Source organism: Pelophylax lessonae (genome assembly GCF_965119305.1).
Source record: "Pelophylax lessonae genome assembly, chromosome: 3".
In the NCBI taxonomy this organism is placed as follows: Eukaryota; Metazoa; Chordata; class Amphibia; order Anura; family Ranidae; genus Pelophylax; species Pelophylax lessonae.
Window position 1 is genome coordinate 383,723,137 of NC_138770.1, and position 20,383 is coordinate 383,743,519.

Below are 20,383 nucleotides of genomic sequence, written 5' to 3' on the forward strand. Positions count from 1 at the left end.
AAAGGATTTTACGGTAAGATTTTACAAAAATCCATTTTTCTCTAGCGCTCATTGACAGACGTAGTCCTCGGTGATACACCACCTTCGGGAAGTCCCAGAGCAGTATCACAAATGAGGGGTGGGAAAATGGAAATCAAATCCAAATCTAGAAGGCCCAACCGGTGCCAACTAGAAGTTTACAATGCTCATCCTTAATGATGAGACTCAACAAAAAAGAGAAAAACTTTCCTTTTTTTTTAAACAGAAAAAAACCCTCGAGGTAGACCACCGGTCTCCTCAAATTGCGGCCTGCAAAACCTTGCGGCCAAATGAGGCATCCGCCGATGCCGTCACATCAATCTTATAGAATTTTGTAAAGGTATGTACCGACGACCAGGTGGCCGCCTTACATACCTGGACCACTGACGCCTGATGGCGAAAGGCCCAGGAAGTACTGAGCGCTCGAGTGGAGTGCGCCCTAACAGGGAACGGAGGACTCTGACCCTTAATAGAATAAGCCTGTACCACCGTTTGTCTAATCCATTTGGCAATGGTCGCGGCAGATGCAGGCAAACCCTTTCTGGGGCCATCCGTGATCACAAAAAGTGAATCCGTCTTACGGAAAGATTCCGTAGCTTTCAGGTATACCCTGATTGCCCGAACCACATCTAAGGAATGCAACGCATATTCCCGATGATGCTTGGGCTGAGGACACAAGGAAGGTAGTACAATATCTTCATTCAGATGAAAATCTGAAACCACCTTAGGAAGAAAAGATGGCTTAGGATGAAGTACTACCTTATCCCTATGAACCACTAGGTATGGGGACTGGCATGATAATGCAAACAGTTCTGACACCCTGCGAGCAGAAGTAATAGCCACCAAGAAGGCCACCTTCTGGGATAAAGTAAGCAAGGGAATCTCCCTGATGTTTTCAAAGGGAGGTTTCTGTAGAACCGACAAAACGAAATTAAGATCCCAGGGCGGTAAGGGCGCGCGGACTGGAGGAGCCAGGTGCCGCACCCCCTGTATGAAATTCCGCACCAAGGACTTGGTAGCTAAAGGTTTCTGAAAGAAGATTGCTAATGCTGAAACTTGACCCTTGATGGTGCTCAAGGCTAGCTTCTGCTCAACCCCTTGTTGCAAAAAGGCCAATATTCGAGTCACCGAATAGGTACGTGGAGGAAATCCTAAAGATTCGCACCACGCAATATAAGTCTTCCATGTGTGATAATAGACTTTGCTGGAAGTCGCTTTCCTTGCTTTAATAAGGGTAGGAATGACTGAAGTAGACAAACCTCTGTCCTTCAGTACTTGGGTCTCAATGGTCAGGCCATTAAACCCAGCGACTGTAAAGCATGATGGTAAATTGGTCCTTGAGACCACAGACACTCCCTGAGACGAAGTTCCCACGGAACGTCTATGACTAGCATGTCCAAGTCGGCCAGGCCGGCTTGAGGAGGCCAGCCTAGAATTTCTAGGACCACTGGCGCTGATAGAATCTGAACCAGGCGTCCCTAGAGGTATCTGGCCCCGACCATCCGAGAAAGTCTGGTCGTTTTCTGTTCCCACACATTTATCAGATACCTGATTGTTATCAGGAAGGGTGATCTTTTCTGGTTGAACCTCAGGGACCGAAGTCACCCGACTAGAGGCTACTGGGCCTATCTGGTCAACCAGATCCGATTCCTGTGAGGTATAGGGACTAATCTTAGGAAAAGGTAAAGGAAAAGATCTATTCAGGGAACGGTAACTACCGCTTCCTGTAGTACTTAAATGTTGGAAGGGAAGAATCGCACCGGTAGTAGTGGTTGATGCTCGATCTAATGTCCTGAATACCCGTGAAAACGTCCCCCCACCCTGAAACCGGGTGGGGGCGCACCTTCAGGCTGTGTACTCCTTTGCTTCGGGTTTGGCTGGGTTGGTCCTCTGCTTGTCCGACCAGCCCTTCTTGAACCCTCCTGGAGGAGTCTTGCCTTTCCCGCTAGTACCAGCCGGGCGCCCTTTATGGGCGGTAAAGAAAGGTCCTCGCTTGTTGCGAGGTCCCTTAGCTTTAGCAGCCTGTGGCAAAAAAGTGCTCTTGCCCCCAGTGGCATCCTTAATGATTTCATCTAGGTTGGCCCCAAATAGACGATTCCCCTGAAAAGGGAGATTAGTCAAGGTCTTTTTGGAACCTAGGTCAGCTGACCAGCATTTTAACCACAGCACACGTCTGAGGATCACCGCTGACATAGATGCATGCCTTAATAAGGGAGTAGTGTCCAAGGCTGCGTCACAGATAAACTGTAGCCCTTGTATAATCTGTTCCATCAAATCAGATGTCTCCTGGGGAATATCTTTTCCCCTAAGGTCTTGGCGTACCATTTTCGCCCATTCCGTAAGTGTCTGGGAAACTAGACCAATAACAATTACTGGTCTAAATGCTGACCCTATCAGAGAGAAGATGGTGCGGGACTCTGCTTCCATCTTTCGATCCACCGGATCCTTAAAGGACGAAGTGTCCTCCACTGGGATAACCGTGGCTTTATTCAGCCTGGAAATAGGTGGATCCACCACTGGTGGTACCGTCCATTTCTTAATGATGGATTCCTCAAACGGATAGCGTCTAGCAATACGCTTGGAAATAGTAAAGGTACGTTTAGAATGCTCCCATTCTCCTTTAATCTGATTACCGAAACATTTAGGTACAGGAAAAACTTTCACCGTTTTGATGGGCTTATTAGTACCAAAAGGAATCTCTGTTTCAGTTGCCTCTGCCGGTAAAGCCTCAAGTTTTAAGGTTTCCTGCACTGCCACAACTAGTGCGTCCACCAATGCTTCTTCCTGAATTATAGCAGGAGAAGAAGCGTCCTCCTCACTGTCTGAGGGGGCTTTACCTGGGATAACAGCCCTTGCAGAGGAACCTGCAACTGCAGTGACCATCTCTGAATCTGAGTCAGAGGTGTCAGATAGTATAGGGGTAGGCGGGGGTCGCTTCCTTGACCCCCGTCCCTGACAGGCCGCCTCCACCCGAGCCACCATAGACTCCAAAATTGCTGTAAATGACTCTACACTCTGTGCACCGGCGGGTCCCGTGGCCCCCTCGAGGGAAACAGGTGGGGGAATATGTGTGGCAGGGTCCATGATAATTCCAGTCACTTCCTGGATAATATAATTCAAAAAAATAAAAAACTTTTTTTTTTTTTTTCTTTTTTCAGACCCCCAGCGCCACAAAAGCCCCTTAGTGTTACCTGCTAGGGATCCCTATCGATCGAGAGAGAGAGAGAGAGAGCCCCAGGCTCACCACTTGATGCTCAGAGTTTAACTGCAACAGGTTACAGCGCTGTCTTGAGAAACAGGAAGTCTTTTTGGCTGGCTGCCCAGGAAGAAAGGAGGCGGCTCCGCCCCTCTGCACGCCTTCCGGCGCCTCCCCTAGCTCCACGAGGTGTTTGGATCACCTCAAACATGGCCGCCCCCATGCTGGAGACACGAGGCTACGCCAAAATGGCGGCTCGTGCGATCCAGCAAAAAAAAATGGCGGCGGCCTGTACTGAATAGCGGTGTGCTGCAGGGCACACAACACTCTCTCTGCATGGGGATTTGGCGTGGTTGGCGGTACCGGCCCTGGCGGACCGCATGGCCATTCGGGAGGCCTGCTAATAGCTGGAGATCTGATTAGGAAGGCAGTCTACATGTCCGTGGCTTCTGACTGGTAGGTAGCTTATTCTTATCACCGTAAGATTCCCAGAATGCCACAGATTATAATCTTTTTAACATGTATACAATTAGATTGTTAGCTCCCAAACCAAGCCTCCTGGCTTTTTGCACATAGAATCACACTCAAAGTAGGAGGATCTGTGTCATTTATAGGATAGAGAGGGACTCTATCTTACCATACAGAGAGGGGCCCGCGTTCACCACAAGACCCGTCAGGGGAAAAGGGGGAACATACTACTCACCATACCGGAACCAGGCGGGCACCAACTCCTGACAGTACCCCTCTCCACCGGGGCGGGAGGGCTGTCGATCGATATGGACGCCGTGACTCATGGTCTTTGGCGTTTCAGCGAGACGTTTAACTCGTGGGGTTAGTCCTTTAATGGGACTTTGTCGCGGCCGACCCAGCGCGGAGCTATGGCCTGCACGCGCTCGTAGGCTGAACTGGGGTGACCACCGGATCTCAACATCCAGCCCGTCGCCCAGTTCAGCTTTCTTGATTGAAGATCTCACAGGAACACTGGAGAAAAAAAGCTGTCTAAAAAATCCTTTAAGAAAAAAATCTTGCCAGGACCTAAGATCCCAGCAAGGTATCTAGGTCCTTACTCCTAACTAGACAGAAAATAACTGATTTGCTGAGGCAGAGAGAGAGAGGATATACCCTCTGGGACTGCCCCTAGGGTGTGGCCAGAGCTTTTTAATTTCCTGTCTAGTCCTGCTCCTGTGGAGGCAACATAACCCGAAGGTGGTGTATCACCGAGGACTACGTCTGTCAATGAGCGCTAGAGAAATAGGGGTTTATGAAATTTGCAAATCATTGCATTCCGTTTTTATGTAGATTTTACACAGCGTCCCAACCTTTTTGGAATTGGGGTTGTATATAGAGCAACTGAAGATGGAAGGAATATGCACTTGCCGGTGTGTGGAGGATGCCTTTCTGGCAAAATGAGATGTTGGAAGTTTATTATACAAACAGCTTCAGCTCCTAGCCATCGGTCAGACACTGCCCGGATGTAGTACTGGGAGGGTAGTGGTTCAAAGATGGGTATTGTAAATACCAGTAGTTGTTGTTCTTTTGTGACAACCTGTGGAAGTAAATTACACTCCGTCATACTATAGTACAACAAAATTTACAAACACAGCCATCAAAGTACTCTTGGCATTCTACAACATTTCTAGAGGCTAAGGTACATCCAACTTCTTAGAAATACACAATATTTATCTTAATGAAAAATTGTTTATATATCTTCTTCATATAGCCGACATATGATATAAAATTAACTTTCATGCTCCTGCAGTAAACAAGCGGGAGAGAACAATGGTCAAAGCTGTGCACCTGCCTGTCACAAGGGAGGATGCACTTGTACACAGATAAAGTCTGATGGGGCAAGCGATGCTAGTACAGAGAATGCAAATGAAGCTGCTTCTCAGTGCATATTGCAGTACTTATAAAGCCAAATAAAGGAATAGGAGGGCCAAAGCTGCTTCTCTGTCTAGGGCCCAATTTCTTTTTGTAATGCATTTATGATCCAAACACATGAAAAAGTGTCATGCTAACATTTTGTAAGCAGGGTTGCCAGCTCGGGTACCTTTAATCGATGTAACATATGTTGTGGCATGAGAAATTTCCATACCACCAAAAAGATTAGGGGAACAAAAGGGAGAATATCATGGGAGGGGTGAGATAAAGTGTGTACATTATTGTGAGAAGCATTGAGAAAAGGCAGAATCTTGTAAAGTGGGGTAGAATAATTCTGAATCTTGGAGAGGGGTCGAGGTTTGATATCACTTTCATTTCTTCACATGTATAGAACTGCATCTCATTCTTCAGACATGAAGAAAAATGTAGCAAAGTGTTGGTGGTCATTGACTGCTGTAGATGGACCATACCTGTTTTTTTTGCAGAAGAAAATATTCTGAATGGTAAATGTGGTCATTAGTGGGGTCTTCAACCCAAATCCACCAAGGTTCTCCAACTGTTCCATGCACCTGTCATTAAAAAAAAACTGTTAGTACATGACTTACATCTGCTTTCCAGTGTAATTGCTTCTTTAATTCAGGTTAAAGGAAGTCTAAAACACAATACTGCTTTCAATGTTATGGGAAGTGTAGTCCTGACCCCAAGTCTGAAGTCAGAGTCTGAAATATTAAGATCCCAATTCCAATCTGGCATTTGTTTTGTAAGAAGTTTTAACTTGAGGAGTTATTTACATGTTTTGCATATACTTTATGTTGTAAACAGCACCCATGCATCTGTTAACAGCATTGTTGGTAATTTCTGACCTATAAACAAATTAATTTGCTTTGTATTTCTTTTATTTCCTTTTTGTAACCTTGTATTTGTCACCAACCACCTTACCTAGTCCTTCTCAGCTTTCCTCCAACTAGCGGGAGGGACTGAAAACAGAGGGAAGAAGCATAAAAACAAAAAGAACGTTGAGACTAGGAGGATCTACACTCATCTAAACAGCAACATGCATTGCCCTTTTGATGAGGGCACAGTGTCCTAATGTGCATAGAAGGGGAAGAAAGCAAGTGATCTCTGAGTTTGGTCAACTAAAAGATTAAGTCATAGATCATGCAGATACCAGAGTCCCTGCTGCTGTGCATGCACACCACCTGGAACACATTCACTGTATTTGAAGCTGACAGGAAAATTGAAGAAAAATCCTGAGCCCCCACACAGATCCAAAGAAGAGCTCCTAAATCAGTGGCAGGTAGCAGTAACCTGGCATACGTTTTGGGAGCTGGAAACAAGCACCTAGGTACTGCACATGTCAGTGAATTCCATGGACCAGAAGTGGCATCAACAAAAAAAACAGAAGTGGCAAAAAAAAAGGAGAGATCACTCCAAAGCTAATAAGGTGATTCATTAAATTTGTTGCAGGGAAACAACATATATATATTTGAAGATAAATAGAGCCACTCTGTTGTTAATAAAAGTAAATTATTAAAATGGAAAAAAAGTGAAAGAAAAAAGTCTATTGCGGGGAAACAAAATCATGTTTGGGAAATCACAAGAGGCACTCCAGTGATCAAGAAAAATAAAAGCGAAATAAGGAAAAAACATAAAACTGTAACAGGGAAAAAATGTTTAAAAAAAATCTAAAAAAAAAAAAAAAAAATCAGTATAAGGGAAAACATGAAGGTATGCAAATCATACTAAGAGGCAAAATATGACAAAAATAATAAAAATCATTAAAAACAAAAGTTATATCAACAAAGGACAAAATCATCTAAACACACAGCCAAAAAGGGGCTATTGTGTGGATTTAAAAATTAAATAAATAAAGCAACGCTTAGGGAGAAGGCACAACAGAGAAACCATGGTGTTCGGGGCCCTGGGGGCCACCATGTGCAGGGAATGAATCAAATAAAAATCTCTCGGTTAGGCACTTATTCATATGAGTGTAAATCCATACAAGGACTGTATTTGCCACATGGGAAGGCACAAGTATTGCATGCATCACTGTGCAGGCAGTCCCATTCATTTAAATTTTAGTGCAGCAGCTGCATGGACATTGCAGTGACTGTGGCTGCCTGCATGGGGATGCACACAACACCTGTGCATCTTCATGTGGGCAAACACAGCCATAGCACTGGCAGATACTAGAACACCAAGGCCTAAGACAATACAATTTCTGTCACCACTACAACTAGAGACCCAATCGATGACCAATCCTCTTAATTAATTTAGTGTTGAGCTTTAACAAAATGTACCGTCACAGGATTGTCATGGTTTACTGGCTTTCAATAGGCAAACATGTTGCAGTGATGACTGTCACTTTGTAGAAATGTCCTAGCACTTCCAGTTACCTCTCCTGGACAAGATGGAAATTTCCCAAAACAATGCCGACAGAAAATAATAAACTAACACAAATGTTAAACTTTTCTTTCTGCTATCCGAAACAATAAAAAAAAAACATTGTCTATAGGTACATGGTTGTAGGTATATTATTCTACAAATATGATGTAAATAAAGCTATGTTTGGTGCAGCTACTTTGAGAGTTGTTATAAAAAATTGCCAATTTGTTCTCTGTATTCACATTTTTTTTAATACTTAAGAACTGTAGACTTTGACACTTCATATCTAGCAATCAAGCAAGCAAAACTCTCTATGACATCCAGATAAAATTAAATATCTAATGTTACTTGGAAACACCATGATTATCTTGTTTCCCTAAAACTAGATGGGATAAATAAATGTACAAGCAGGTTCGGTCAAGAAAAATATTAGATTAATTGCAAGCTAGATGCTATCCAACAACAATTCATTTCACTCATTTATTGTGTCGTCTGAGTGAGGCACTGTATTATGAGATAAATGAAGATTACTTCATAAAACTTAAATCAACATTTATAGTATTTCTCACTCAACAGTGACACCAAGTTAACTAATGTACTATGCAAGCATAAATCTTGAAATGTAATATGGAAAACAGATTCAAATAAATTCAGCATTTGCTTCCAGACTTAACCATAAGCTTAACACTCTAACTTTTTGAAATTAACTTTCAATGAAGAAAGAATCTGTCTGGATTATCCTATAGATGTAAAAACCAGATAGGATAATGAACATGTAACACATAAAGGCAGCACTGGGAATGAAGAGCTACGGGATGTTGACCTTGTGAACTGTTTGGGTCATCACCTATTGGGTGACCGAGTGTCTCTCATCATGTTCAGTCTATGTAATACAAAAGATTGGCAAGCCAGTGTTCTGACCTTTGGGTTAAATCCAACAGCAGGCATTAATGAGCTTTGTACTAGTGCTGAACATGACAAAACTGTAACCAACTCTTTGCTTGGGAAGACATTATCTTTCTTTATTTCCTCCTCCCATTTGTTAGTTTTTTAGCCTCCAATAATGAATTAAACATCTGCCTTCATTCTTTAAGAATGCTTTCATATACAAAAAATGCTATTTTTCAATCACAAGACAAAATTGAAAAAAAAGAATATATCATATTACATAAAAATTTTGTCTATGTGTTTTTTTATCCATTTTTCCCCTAAACATTTTTTTATTATTATTATTTTCATTACTGGTACAGAATACATTCACACCCATGATAGATTATGATCTTAAAAGGCAATATAGTACAGAAACATTTTGATATGGCACATATTCTCATTTTCAAATAGGTAATACTTCAATTTCTTGGCTATTATCTGCAGAACAAATGGATTTGATTTACTGTGATGCATAATTTGTAATGGCCTTCTTAGTAATTGGACATCTAATTTAAACACAGGGTTTTGCAATTTAAAGTGAGTCTGTAGGCAGAAGCTATAATACATAGTTTGAATATACAGTGCTCAGCATAAATGAGTACACCTCCTTGGAAAAGTAAGATTTTAAATAATAACTCAATTAACACAAGAACAATTTAAAAAATCATGAAAAACTTGGTTTTATAGAACATTTGTTGAGCTCATCACATGAACGTAAGGCTAATTATATAACTTAGATTACACAACTTAAGGTATATTCAAATTGGTTGATGCAAAAATGAATACACCCCCAACAAAAACTACTACATCTAGTATTTTGTATGATCTTCATGATTTGTTAGGACAGGACCAAGTCTTCTAGGCATGAAACAAACAAGTTGGCAACATTGCAACATCAATCTTTTTCCATTCTTCAAGAACGACCTCTTTTAGAGCTTGGATGCTGGATGGAGAGTGAAACTCATCTCTTCAGAATTCCCCATAGGTGTTCAAAAGGGTTCAGATCAGGAGACATACTTGGCCACTGAATCAATTTCACCCTGTTGGGGTATACTCATTTATGCTGAGCACTGTGTGTGTGTGTGTATATATATATATATATATATATATATATATATATATATACATACATACACACACAAACATACCAGTATGAACTGTTTTATTGGCTTTGGGATCCGTAATCCTGTAACATGATGATGTGAAAAAACAAGTTGTGTGAAAATGTGAGGATGGCAGTCCTAGAGGTCATTGTTACCCTAAACAACAGGAAGAACAGCCCATCTCATATGGCTTGTGAGGGTAATGCAGAAACGCCTAGGGAGCTGATGTTAATTAGGGGATTCTATATATAATATATATAGACTTTTACATATATATACTGCATAACATGACTAAAAGGATGCGATGGAGGCGGGCACTGAAATAATGACAGGACATATGGTTTTATACCATATACTTCGTTTTTCCACGATAATGACTCTAGCCAGGTTTACAGCATTTCACAAATTATAAGGGTAACAATTCTGTAGTTGGAAATTTCAGTGCGTTTTTGGCAGAGGAGCTGAATTGTTTCTTTGCTCATTTTAAAGTCATTTAACCTCACATTGATATATTGGAGTAGATTTACTGAAAGAAAAAAGTACAGCCTGTTCACTTAGCAATGTTAACTATCACCTTTTTTACGCTAAATGCTGCAAAAACAAAACTTATGACTTTAGGATTTTAGGAAGCATGTTGCTAATCAAGCCCCACTCTATATAAATAGGGATTGCATGGTGTGCGCACCATCTATTAAAGTTAACAGTAATGCTAGTAAATAGTAAATTTTCATTTTCCTTGTAATAAAGTTACTAATTATTAGGTAATACATAAATTAAACTACTGCAATAGCGAAATTATAAAAAGGCCTAATTGCAGTATAGCCTTGGAATATATTTTAAAGCATTGTTTAACCAATTGACCTCCGGAAAGGTTTACCTCCCTTCATGACCAGGCCACTTTTTGCGATACGGCACTGTTACATTAACTGAAAATTGGTGGTCATGCAACATTGCACCAAAATAAAAAGTATGTAATTTTTTGCCCACAAATAGAGCTTTCTTTTGCTGGTATTTGATCACCACTGCGTTTCTTATTTTTTGTGCTATAAACAAAAAAATGACAATTAAAAAAATAATAATTTTTCTACTTTATCATTTAAAACATAACCAATACATTTAAAAAAAAAAAAAAAATCGAATTTCTTCATACAATTAGGCCAATATATATTATGCTACACGTTATTGGTGAACAAAAATTCCAATAAGCGTATATTGATTGGTTTACACAAATGTTATAGCGTCTACAAACTATGGGATATGTATACAACAATGTTGGCAACCAGTGTTTCATAGTGGGACAGCGATATTGTGCTGGACAATTAAGACAGTAACTGACAGTTTTGACACTTTACGGAACCCAATGACACTAATACAGTGATCAGTGCTACAAATATGCACAATCACTGTACTAATGACACTGGCTGGGAGGGGTTAAACATCTAGGGCAATCAAAGGGTTAACAGTGTGCCTACCCAGTGTTTGTGTTTACTATGTGTGCTGGTTTTACTAAGGGAAGAAATTGATTTCAGTTCCTGCTTTGCAGGAATACAAAATTCCTCTCTTCCCTCCTGTCGGAACTTAACTTCGCCTTGTTTACATAGGCAGATCTGTTTTGAGTCTTTGCCCAACAGGCTGATTGCCTACCTTGTGAATACAAATAGCCAGCTGTTTGTCCCAGGAGACGTTTAGAGAATGCTTTGCAGGTGAAGAGGAGGGGCGGTGACATCCAGCAGCAGCGCCAGGTTATGACATATACATACTTTCATTGGTCCAACCTGGACCAATGTAACTAAGTATAAAATGTCAATGCCAGGAATTATTTGGTAATATTTTATCCATTTGCATAATATTAGTTATTTTTTTATGTGATTTTATTGTGATTAGAATTGATCGTAGTCGGCTAATAATATTGTGGGTATTGTCAACTCCCTTACATTTGGATGAATATTTTAGGTTCTGCTGTCTCTGTAGAGCAAAAAGCATGATGGCAGCTGCTGCCCTCCGGTAGGTGTTATAAAAATATTACAGCATGGACAGACAGATTTAGAGATTTCTTTCCTAGGGCTATAAATGCACTTAATGCAAGTAAATAGTAAATATACCTTTTCCCTTCAAGCATGGTGACTACTGAGTAAGCAATAAACAAACAAGATTAGTGCAACAGGGAGAGAATATCAGATGGCCTAATAGTGGAATAGCCGAGTGTTCCATTTTAAATCGTTGTTTAATATTTAATCATATTTATTATATTAGTTATTTATTTTATGTTGGTTGTGATTGAAGTTTTTGAGAGTTAATGTATGCTTTATGTGTCAGGCATTGTTTTAAAGAATGGCATTCAAATTTCATTTTTTTTTTCAATAAATGCTTTCAAATTCTAATGTACCTAAAAAGTAATTTTAGATTTCAGACACAGATCTAATCAGTTAGTGCTGTGGGGACAAAAAAAGAGGACATCTTATGATTAGCAGATCAGGAAATCTTGGCTATACTATCAGTTCAGCATTGTGTAATAGTAAAGTTGCAATCTGCAACATGGAATTTATAGTTAGATGGTGCCTGTCTTTCGAGGTGGTGCGCAGAAAAATGGATTTTTGTAAAATCTTACCGTAAAATCCTTTTCTCTTAAGCTCATTGACAGACGCAGTCCTCTTGATTAATATCAAATCGGGTTATACTGCCCTCTACAGGAGTAGGACACTAGGCAGAAGGAAAACGTTCTGGCCACACCTTAGGGGCAGTCCCAGAGGTTTATATCCTCTCTCTCCCTGCTACAGGATGTCAGTTATGTCACAAAGCAGTGTCAGAGAATTTAACCCAACCCAACTCAAAAGTAGAGGGGCGGGTACTGCGTCTGTCAATGAGCTTAAGAGAAGAGGATTTTACGGTAAGATTTTACAAAAATCCATTTTTCTCTGTCGCTCATTGACAGACGCAGTCCTCTTGATTAATATCAAATCGGGACGTCCCAAAGCAGTGCCACAAATGAGGGGTGGGATAACAGAAATCAAAATTTAAATCCAGAAGGCCCAACCGGTGCTGACTAGAAGTCCTAAAGGCTCATCAAACCAAAGGATGAGACTGAAAACTGAAAATCCAACAAAAAAAACCCCTCGAGGTAGACCAACGGTCTCCTTAAATTGCGGCCTGCAGAACCTTGCGGCCAAAAGAGGCATCCGCCAATGCCATCACATCAACTTTATAAAATTTTGTAAAGGTATGAACCGACGTCCAGGTAGCCACCTTGCAAACCTGGACCACTGACGCCTGATGGCGGAAGGCCCAGGAAGCACTAAGCGCCCGAGTGGAGTGCGCCTTAACAGGGAGCGGAGGATTCCGACCCTTAATAGAATAAGCCTGTACCACCGTCTGTCTGATCCATTTGGAGATAGTCGCGGCAGATGCAGGCAACCCCTTTTTGGGGCCATCCGTGATCACAAAAAGTGAATCCGTTTTACGAAATGAGTCCGTAGTTTTCAGGTATACCCTGATTGCCCGAACCACATCCAAGGAATGTAACGCACACTCCCGAGGATGACTGGGCTTAGGACATAGGGAAGGCAATACAATGTCCTTATTCAGATGAAACTCTGAAACCACTTTAGGAAGGAAGGATGGATTCGGACAAAGAACCACCTTATCCCTATGAACCACCAGATATGGGGAACGACAAGATAATGCGGCCAGTTCTGACACCCTGCGTGCAGAAGTAATGGCCACCAAGAAGGCCACCTTCTGGGATAAAGTAAGCAAGGTAATCTCTCTGATATTTTCAAAGGGAGGTTTCTGAGGAACCGACAACACTAAATTAAGATCTCAGGGCGGTAAGGGCGCGCGCACTGGCGGAGCCAGGTGCCGCACCCCCTGGATGAAATTCCGCACCAAGGAATGAGTAGCCAAAGGTTTCTGAAAGAAGATGGCTAATGCTGAAACCTGATCCTTGATAGTACTCAAGGCCAGCTTCTGCTCAACTCCTTGTTGCAGAAAAGCCAAAATTCGGGTCACCGAATAGGCCCGTGGAGGAAATCCAAAGGATTCACACCACGCAATATAAGACCTCCATGTGCGATGATAGACTTTTCTAGAAGTCGCTTTCCTTGCTTTAATTAAAGTAGGAATAACTGAAGTTGACAATCCCTTATCCTTCAGCACCTGAGTCTCAATAGCCAGGCCGTTAAAGCCAGCGATTGTAAAGCAGGATGGAAGATCGGTCCCTGAGACCGCAGATCCTCCCTGAGAGGATGTCTCTAGGGAGCGTCCGCGACCAGCCTGACGAAGTCGGCGTACTCGGGTTGACGAGGTCAGTCCGGAACTACCAGGATAACTGGAATTCCTTCCACCTCTATCCTGCGAAGAAGCTTCAGCAGCAACTTGAGAGGAGGGAAGACATACAGTAGGTGATACTGTCCCCACGGGGCGACCAGCGCGTCTGCTGTGTTCGTTCGCGGATCTCGGGAGCGGGTTACAAAACTCCGCACCTTCCTATTGAGCCGAGCTGCCAACAGATCCACCTCCAGGGTGCCCCAATGAAGGCACCGCTGGTGAAATATCTCTGGATGAAAAGGCCATATCCCTTGATCCAGAATAAAACAGCTGACATAATCTGTCTGCCGATTTTCCACCCCCGGAGTGCATACTGCGGGGAGAGCCGGAACAAACCGTTCCGCCCAATAAAGAATGATGGCCACCTCTATGGCCGCCAGGGCACTCTTGGTGCCCCCTTGGTGATTGACATAAGCCATGGCCGTGGCCTTGTCCAACTGAATCCAAACCGGGTTGCCCTGAAGTCTGATCGCTCTCAGTTCCAATACATCGGTAACCTGGATTCTGTCGGAAGAAATGACTTCTCCTGGCTGAGCATCGGAGACTGAAGCTACCAGACCAGAGACTCTCTGGTCCGCTCGCTCAACCAGATCCGATTGTCCAGAGAATCGGGATTCCGATTCCATTTGAAAAGAATCTCCTTTTGTGATCTTTTGCAAAAGTGAAGAAAACATTCTGCTCAAGGAGCGGGAACTGCCGCTCCCTGTTGCATCAAGTCTATTACTGCTCCCCGCAAAGCTTTTAAGCGATCCGGGGATAGTCGAATGTTGGAAGGGAAGAATCGCACCGGTAGAAGTAATCGAAACTTGATTTTGTATCCCGACCGCATGACCTCGCAAACCCCTTTGTCCAGGATTCTGGAAAGCCATGGATCCGGAAACCGGTAAAGACGTCCCCCCACCCCAGAGATGGGTGGGGGCGCACCTTCAGGCTGTCTTCTCTTCAGGTTTGGCTGAGTCGGGCTTTCGTTTTCCCGACCAGCGCCCTCTGAAACCCCCTGAAGGGGCTTTGGAGGACTTCCCCTTATCGCCCGCCCCAGCGGAGCGAAAAAACTTTTTATGAGCGGAAAAGGAAGGTCCTCGCCTATTACGAGGTCCTTTACCTTTAGCTGTCTGTGGTAAAAAAGTGCTCTTACCCCCAGTGAGATCCTTTATAATCTCATCCAAGGTGGCCCCAAACAGGCGATCCCCCTGAAAGGGAAGATTAGCCAAAGTCTTTTTGGAACCTTGATCAGCCGACCAGCACTTTAACCATAACACGCGTCTGAGGACCACTGCTGAAACAGATGCACGCCCTAGCAAGAGGGTGGCGTCCAGGGCGGCGTCACAGATGAACTGTAGCCCTTGTATAATCTGCTCCAGCAAATCTGATACTGCCGGGGGGATACTTCTCCCCTTTATGTCACGGCATAACAATTTGGTCCATTCTGTCAATGTTTGTGAAACTAAACCAATGGCAATCACTGGCCTAAATGTTGACCCTATCAGGGAAAAAATGGAGCGGGATTCGGCTTCCACTTTTCGATCCACCGGATCCCTAAAGGACGGAGCGTCCTCCAACGGGATAACAGTGGCTTTATTTAGTCTGGAAATTGGTGGGTCCATCACTGGTGGTACCGTCCATTTCTTAAGGAGGGATTCCTCAAACGGATAGCGCCTAGCAATGCGTTTGGAAATAGCAGGGGTTCGTTTTGGATGATCCCATTCTTCCTTAATTAGGTTACCAAAACACTTGGGCAAGGGAAAAACCTTCGCCATTTTGGTAGGCTTGCTGGTACCAAAGGGAATTTCAGTGTCATCTACCTCTGCCGGTGTAACCTCAAGACTTAAGGTTCCCGGACAGACATGACTAGTGCGTTCACTAACGCTTCTTCTTGCGCTATGGCGGAGGCAGAAACGTCCTCCTCACTGTCTGAGGAGACCGTACCCGAGACAGCAGCCCCAGCAGAGGGACCTGCAGCTGCAGTGACCAGCTCAGAATCCGTATCTGAAGTATCAGATGAAATGGGGTAGGCGGGGGTCGCTTCCTTGACCCCCGTCCCTGACAGGCTACCTTCACCCGGGATACCAAAGACTCCAAAACTGCTGATAATGCATCAATCACAAGTGGGGTACTGGAGGGTCCTGCGGCCACCTCGAGGGGATCAGGTGGGGATACATGTGTGGCAGGGTCCATGATTATACAAGACACTTGCTAGCAAACAAAAAAATAATTTCAAAGAAAAAAACTTTTTTTTTTTTCCTTAGTCCCCCAGCACAACAGCGCCCCTCAGTGTTACCTGCTTGGACCCCACAGAGAGAGAGAGACCCCAAGGCTCACCACCTGATGCACAGAAGTTTCTATCAACCTGCTCCCAGCACTGTCTGTTACAGACAGGAAGTCTTTGGCTTGCTTTCCAGGGTAAAGGAGGCGGCTCCGCCCCTTTACACGCCTTCCGGCGCCTCCCAATTACTCCTCGAGGTGTTTGGTCATCTCAAACATGGCCGCCCCCATGCTGGAGACACGAGGCTACGCCAAGATGGCGGCCCCGCGCGACCTGCGGGAAAATGGCGGCGGCCTGTGGAGGATGGCAGCAGCTTGTGGCAAGATAGCAGCGGCCTGCGGGAGGTAGTCATCGGCCTGTGCGGCCTGCGGGAGGTGTACGGCCTGTGGGAGGATGGCGGCCTGCGGATGGCGGTAGTCCAGGCACAGGCATCGGCCTGTATTGCACCTTATGTATCAGGTAAGATGCTATCACCCTCTTACATGGCCATCCTGATAGTAATGCCAGCCACTGACTTCAGTCATGGTCCCTTATAGCCTCATACAGTGACTTCCGATTGTCAGCTCCCAAACCAAGCCTTATGGTTCCTATTCACTAAATCACCCTCAAGAGGGGGATCGGTGACACCTGTTTATAGGATAGAGGGGGGATCCAGGATTATAAAGGTCCGGTCATCCCAGGGAGGGCCCGCGTCCACCCACAAACCCGACAGGGGGAGAGGGGGAACATTTTACTCACCATACCGGAACAGGCGGGCGCCAACTCCTGACAGAACCCCTCTCCACCGAGGTGGGGGGGGGGCTGTCGACCAATACGGACGCCGTGACTCAGTTTCCAACTGGTCGTCGGCATCCAGGCGAGACGTTTAACTCGCAGGGTCAGTACCCGTCCAGTGGGACTATGTCGCGGCCGACCCAGCGCGGAGCTAGGGCCTGCACGAGCTCGTAGGCTGACTGGGGTGACCACTGGATCTCAACATCCAGCCCGTCGCCCAGTTTCAGCATACTTGCTTGAAGATCTCACAGGAACAACTGGATAAAAAAGCTGCCTTAAAAAAAATTTTCTAAAAAAATCTTGCCAGGACCAAAGATCCCAGCAAGGAACTTAGGTCCTTACTCCTAACTAGACAGAAAAAACTGACATCCTGTAGCAGGGAGAGAGAGGATATACCCTCTGGGACTGCCCCTAAGGTGTGGCCAGAACGTTATCCTTCTGCCTAGTGTCCTACTCCTGTAGAGGGCAGTATAACCCGATTTGATATTAATCAAGAGGACTGCGTCTGTCAATGAGCGACAGAGAAATTGCTTCAGCTCACATCCCCCAACCCAGGAGAATCCTACGATTAAGTCCAACATTGGTGAAATGCGTTAAAGGATTCTCCCAGGGTGGGGGATGTGAGCTGAAGCTATTTATACCCATAACTGGATTTACCATTATGTTTATACTGTGCCAGTTCTGAGCACACAAAGCTTCAAAGCTTGACAAGCTAGTATCTATCCGGACCAGCACCAGTCATTAATGCGCCAGTTTGGCACAGACATCACCTGAGCGGTACCATTGTCTTTATATTTGGCCACTTATGGAATTCACAGGAACCCACTTTAATAGCAGGAGATAATCTTTTTTACATTTCCCCTGCTTCACAAAGCTCAGGGGCAATGTACGATATCTCACAAAAGTGAGTAATCCCCTCACATTTATGTAAATATTTTATTATATCTTTTCATGTGACAACACTGAAGAAATTACACTTTTCTACAATGTAAAGTAAAGAGTGTACAGCTTGTATAACAGAGTAAATTTGTTGTTCTCTCAAAGTAACTCAACACGCAACCCTTCATGTCTAAACCGCTAGCAACAAAAGTGAATACACCCCTAAGTGGAAATGTCCAAATTGGGCCCAAAGTGTCATAATTTTGCGTAGCCACCATTATTTTCCAGCACTGCCTTAACCCTCTTGGGCATGGAGTTCACCAGAGCTTAACAGGTTACTACTGGAGTCCTCTTCCACTCCTCCATGACAACATCACAGAGCTGGTGGGTACTAGAGACCTTGTGCTCCTCCACCTTCTGTTTGAGGATGCCCCACAGATGCTCAATAGGATTTAGGCCTGGAGACATGCTTGGCAAGTCCATCACCTTTACCTTCAGCTTCTTTAGCAAGGCAGTGGTCGTCTTGGAGGTGTGTTTGGTGTTGTTATGTTGGAATACTGCCCTGCGGCCAAGTTTCCTAAGGGAGGGGATCAGGCTCTGCATCAGTATGTCACAGTACGTGTTGGCATTCATGGTTCTCTTAACTGCTTTTAGACCAGCCGCCGCAGATATATTGCGGCAGGCTGGATCTCACAGGCAAATCGCCGTACATGTACGGCGCTCGCTCTGGGGAGGCTAGGGAGCGAGTGCGAGCTGCCGGCGGTGCGCTCCTGCCCCCGCTCTTCAGCCGGGAAGCCAATGCGTGTGTCAGGAGGCTCCGAATGCCGCCTGACACCCTCGATTTCTCCCCGATGAAAACACAGCCGCCCGTCCTTCTTCCTGCAATGATCACAGACACTATGTGATCCTGCTATATAGGATCGCATGTCTCTATGATCAACTCACAAGTGCAACCCCCCCACAGTTAGAACCACTCCCCTAGGCTTACATTTAGTCAAATCTTTTTATTTGGTTTTCAAGAAAAATAAACAAGGCAAACGTGAATACAAATACATAGATTGCAATGTCACATAATAAAGGAAAAAGAAAAAGAAAGCATCAATGCAGTAAAACAAACATGTATGGCATATGGCCACGAATATGGCCCAAATAGAGTAAACATCCTACTTACTTAACCTTCTCAAGCGATCACCGTAAAGTATCGTCATCTAAAGCAGTAAGTTACATATAGTTGCATATCTGCCCGAGGGAGGAGGAGGGGGGAAGCCACTCTCCAATTTCATACAGTGGGCTCAGCCACATCCTTCAACACCATAGGGTGGGCGCCCCATACAGGGAACATGCTGCGCCCCCCGACTACACCATGGGCCCCCCTCCCACCCGGGCTCAACCTCTCACTTCGCCAGATATCAATTATATCTAGTGTGAACCTGGTTTTTGAATAAATTCGTTCCAGATAGACCACCTGGCCTGAAATTGTCGCATCTTAAAATCATTGAGAGCTAAAGTTTTTTCATAAATATATGATTCTCCCACTAGTTGGATAACTTCCCTCTGGGAAGGGAGTTCATTACTTTTCCACTTACGAGCTATAGAAAGTCTAGCGGCAAAGAGGATATTCTGGACCACCGTTCTGAATTGGGGAGGGTATCTGTCAATGTTGATTCCTAGAAGGGCCTGCTCCACTGTCACTCTGTTTAGCATCCCAGTCACCCCTGCTACAAGTTTGGATATAGAGGTCCAGAAGCCCCTCAAGGAGATACACGACCACAGCACATGTAGCAAGGTGCCCACACTGTCTCCAACAAAGATTGGACGCCCCCTGACAGAATTTGGCTATAGTATATGGCGTTTTATACCATCTGAGGTGTATTTTCTGAAGCCCTTCCCTAAAGTTAGCGCATCTAGTATGTGCATAGGTGAGTTTGTATGACCTCAGCCATTGCTCTTCTGAGAATTCCTGCCTAAGTTCGCCCTCCCATTTATGATGGTAGGTGCTTTTCTTAAATGAATTTTTGTCCTGAAGAGCAGTGTAGAATGTGCCTATGCCCTTCAAGTGTTTGTTAGTCCCGACGCATAGGGAGTGGATCTGCGCTGGGACAGAAAAGCTAGTTGTATCCAGGGCCGAGATTAAATGGGAGACTCGGAGGAATGTGAGATACTCCTTGGCAAAGGAGGGGAATCTATCACACCATTCCTTAAATGAAGAACCCATGGGGGTTTGTGCGACATCCTGAATTGTATGCAGGCCAAACGAGGACCAGTGTGCTAGATTCAAGTTCGGGGAAAGGAAGGAAAGAGCCGTCAGAGGGACAGGGATGTCCATTCTCTGAACTGCTGTAGAGCTGTGGGCGAAAAAGTATTGCCACGCATATATCGTGGCTAATACCGTCGGGTGTGTCTCAGAGTATTTATGGTTAGATATAGGAATACTAAGTATAAGATCGGCAAGCGTTCCAGGAGTAACCACCGACTGCTCCAGCTGGTTCCAGCTGGGTGCTTGAGTCGGATTCAACCAATGAAGATATTGAGCGAGAATAGCCGCTATGTGGTAGTCCCTGACATCTGGGACACCCATTCCCCCCACCCGGGGATGCCTAACTAGGTGCTTGTGAGAACAGCGGGGTCTTT

General features: G+C 44.3%; 1 protein-coding gene across 1 annotated transcript in view; it reads right to left on the reverse strand.

The window, feature by feature from the left end:
• The window catches only part of ASCC3 (activating signal cointegrator 1 complex subunit 3), a 1,118,804-nt gene that overhangs the window by 215,695 nt on the left and 882,726 nt on the right, over positions 1-20,383 (reverse strand). Inside the window, exons 22-23 of the mRNA XM_082251201.1 lie at positions 5,566-5,664; positions 4,592-4,760 (exon numbers count right to left, since the gene is read on the reverse strand). Coding sequence (XP_082107327.1) covers positions 4,592-4,760; positions 5,566-5,664 — 268 coding nt within the window. The remainder of the gene's footprint in view (positions 1-4,591; positions 4,761-5,565; positions 5,665-20,383) is intronic.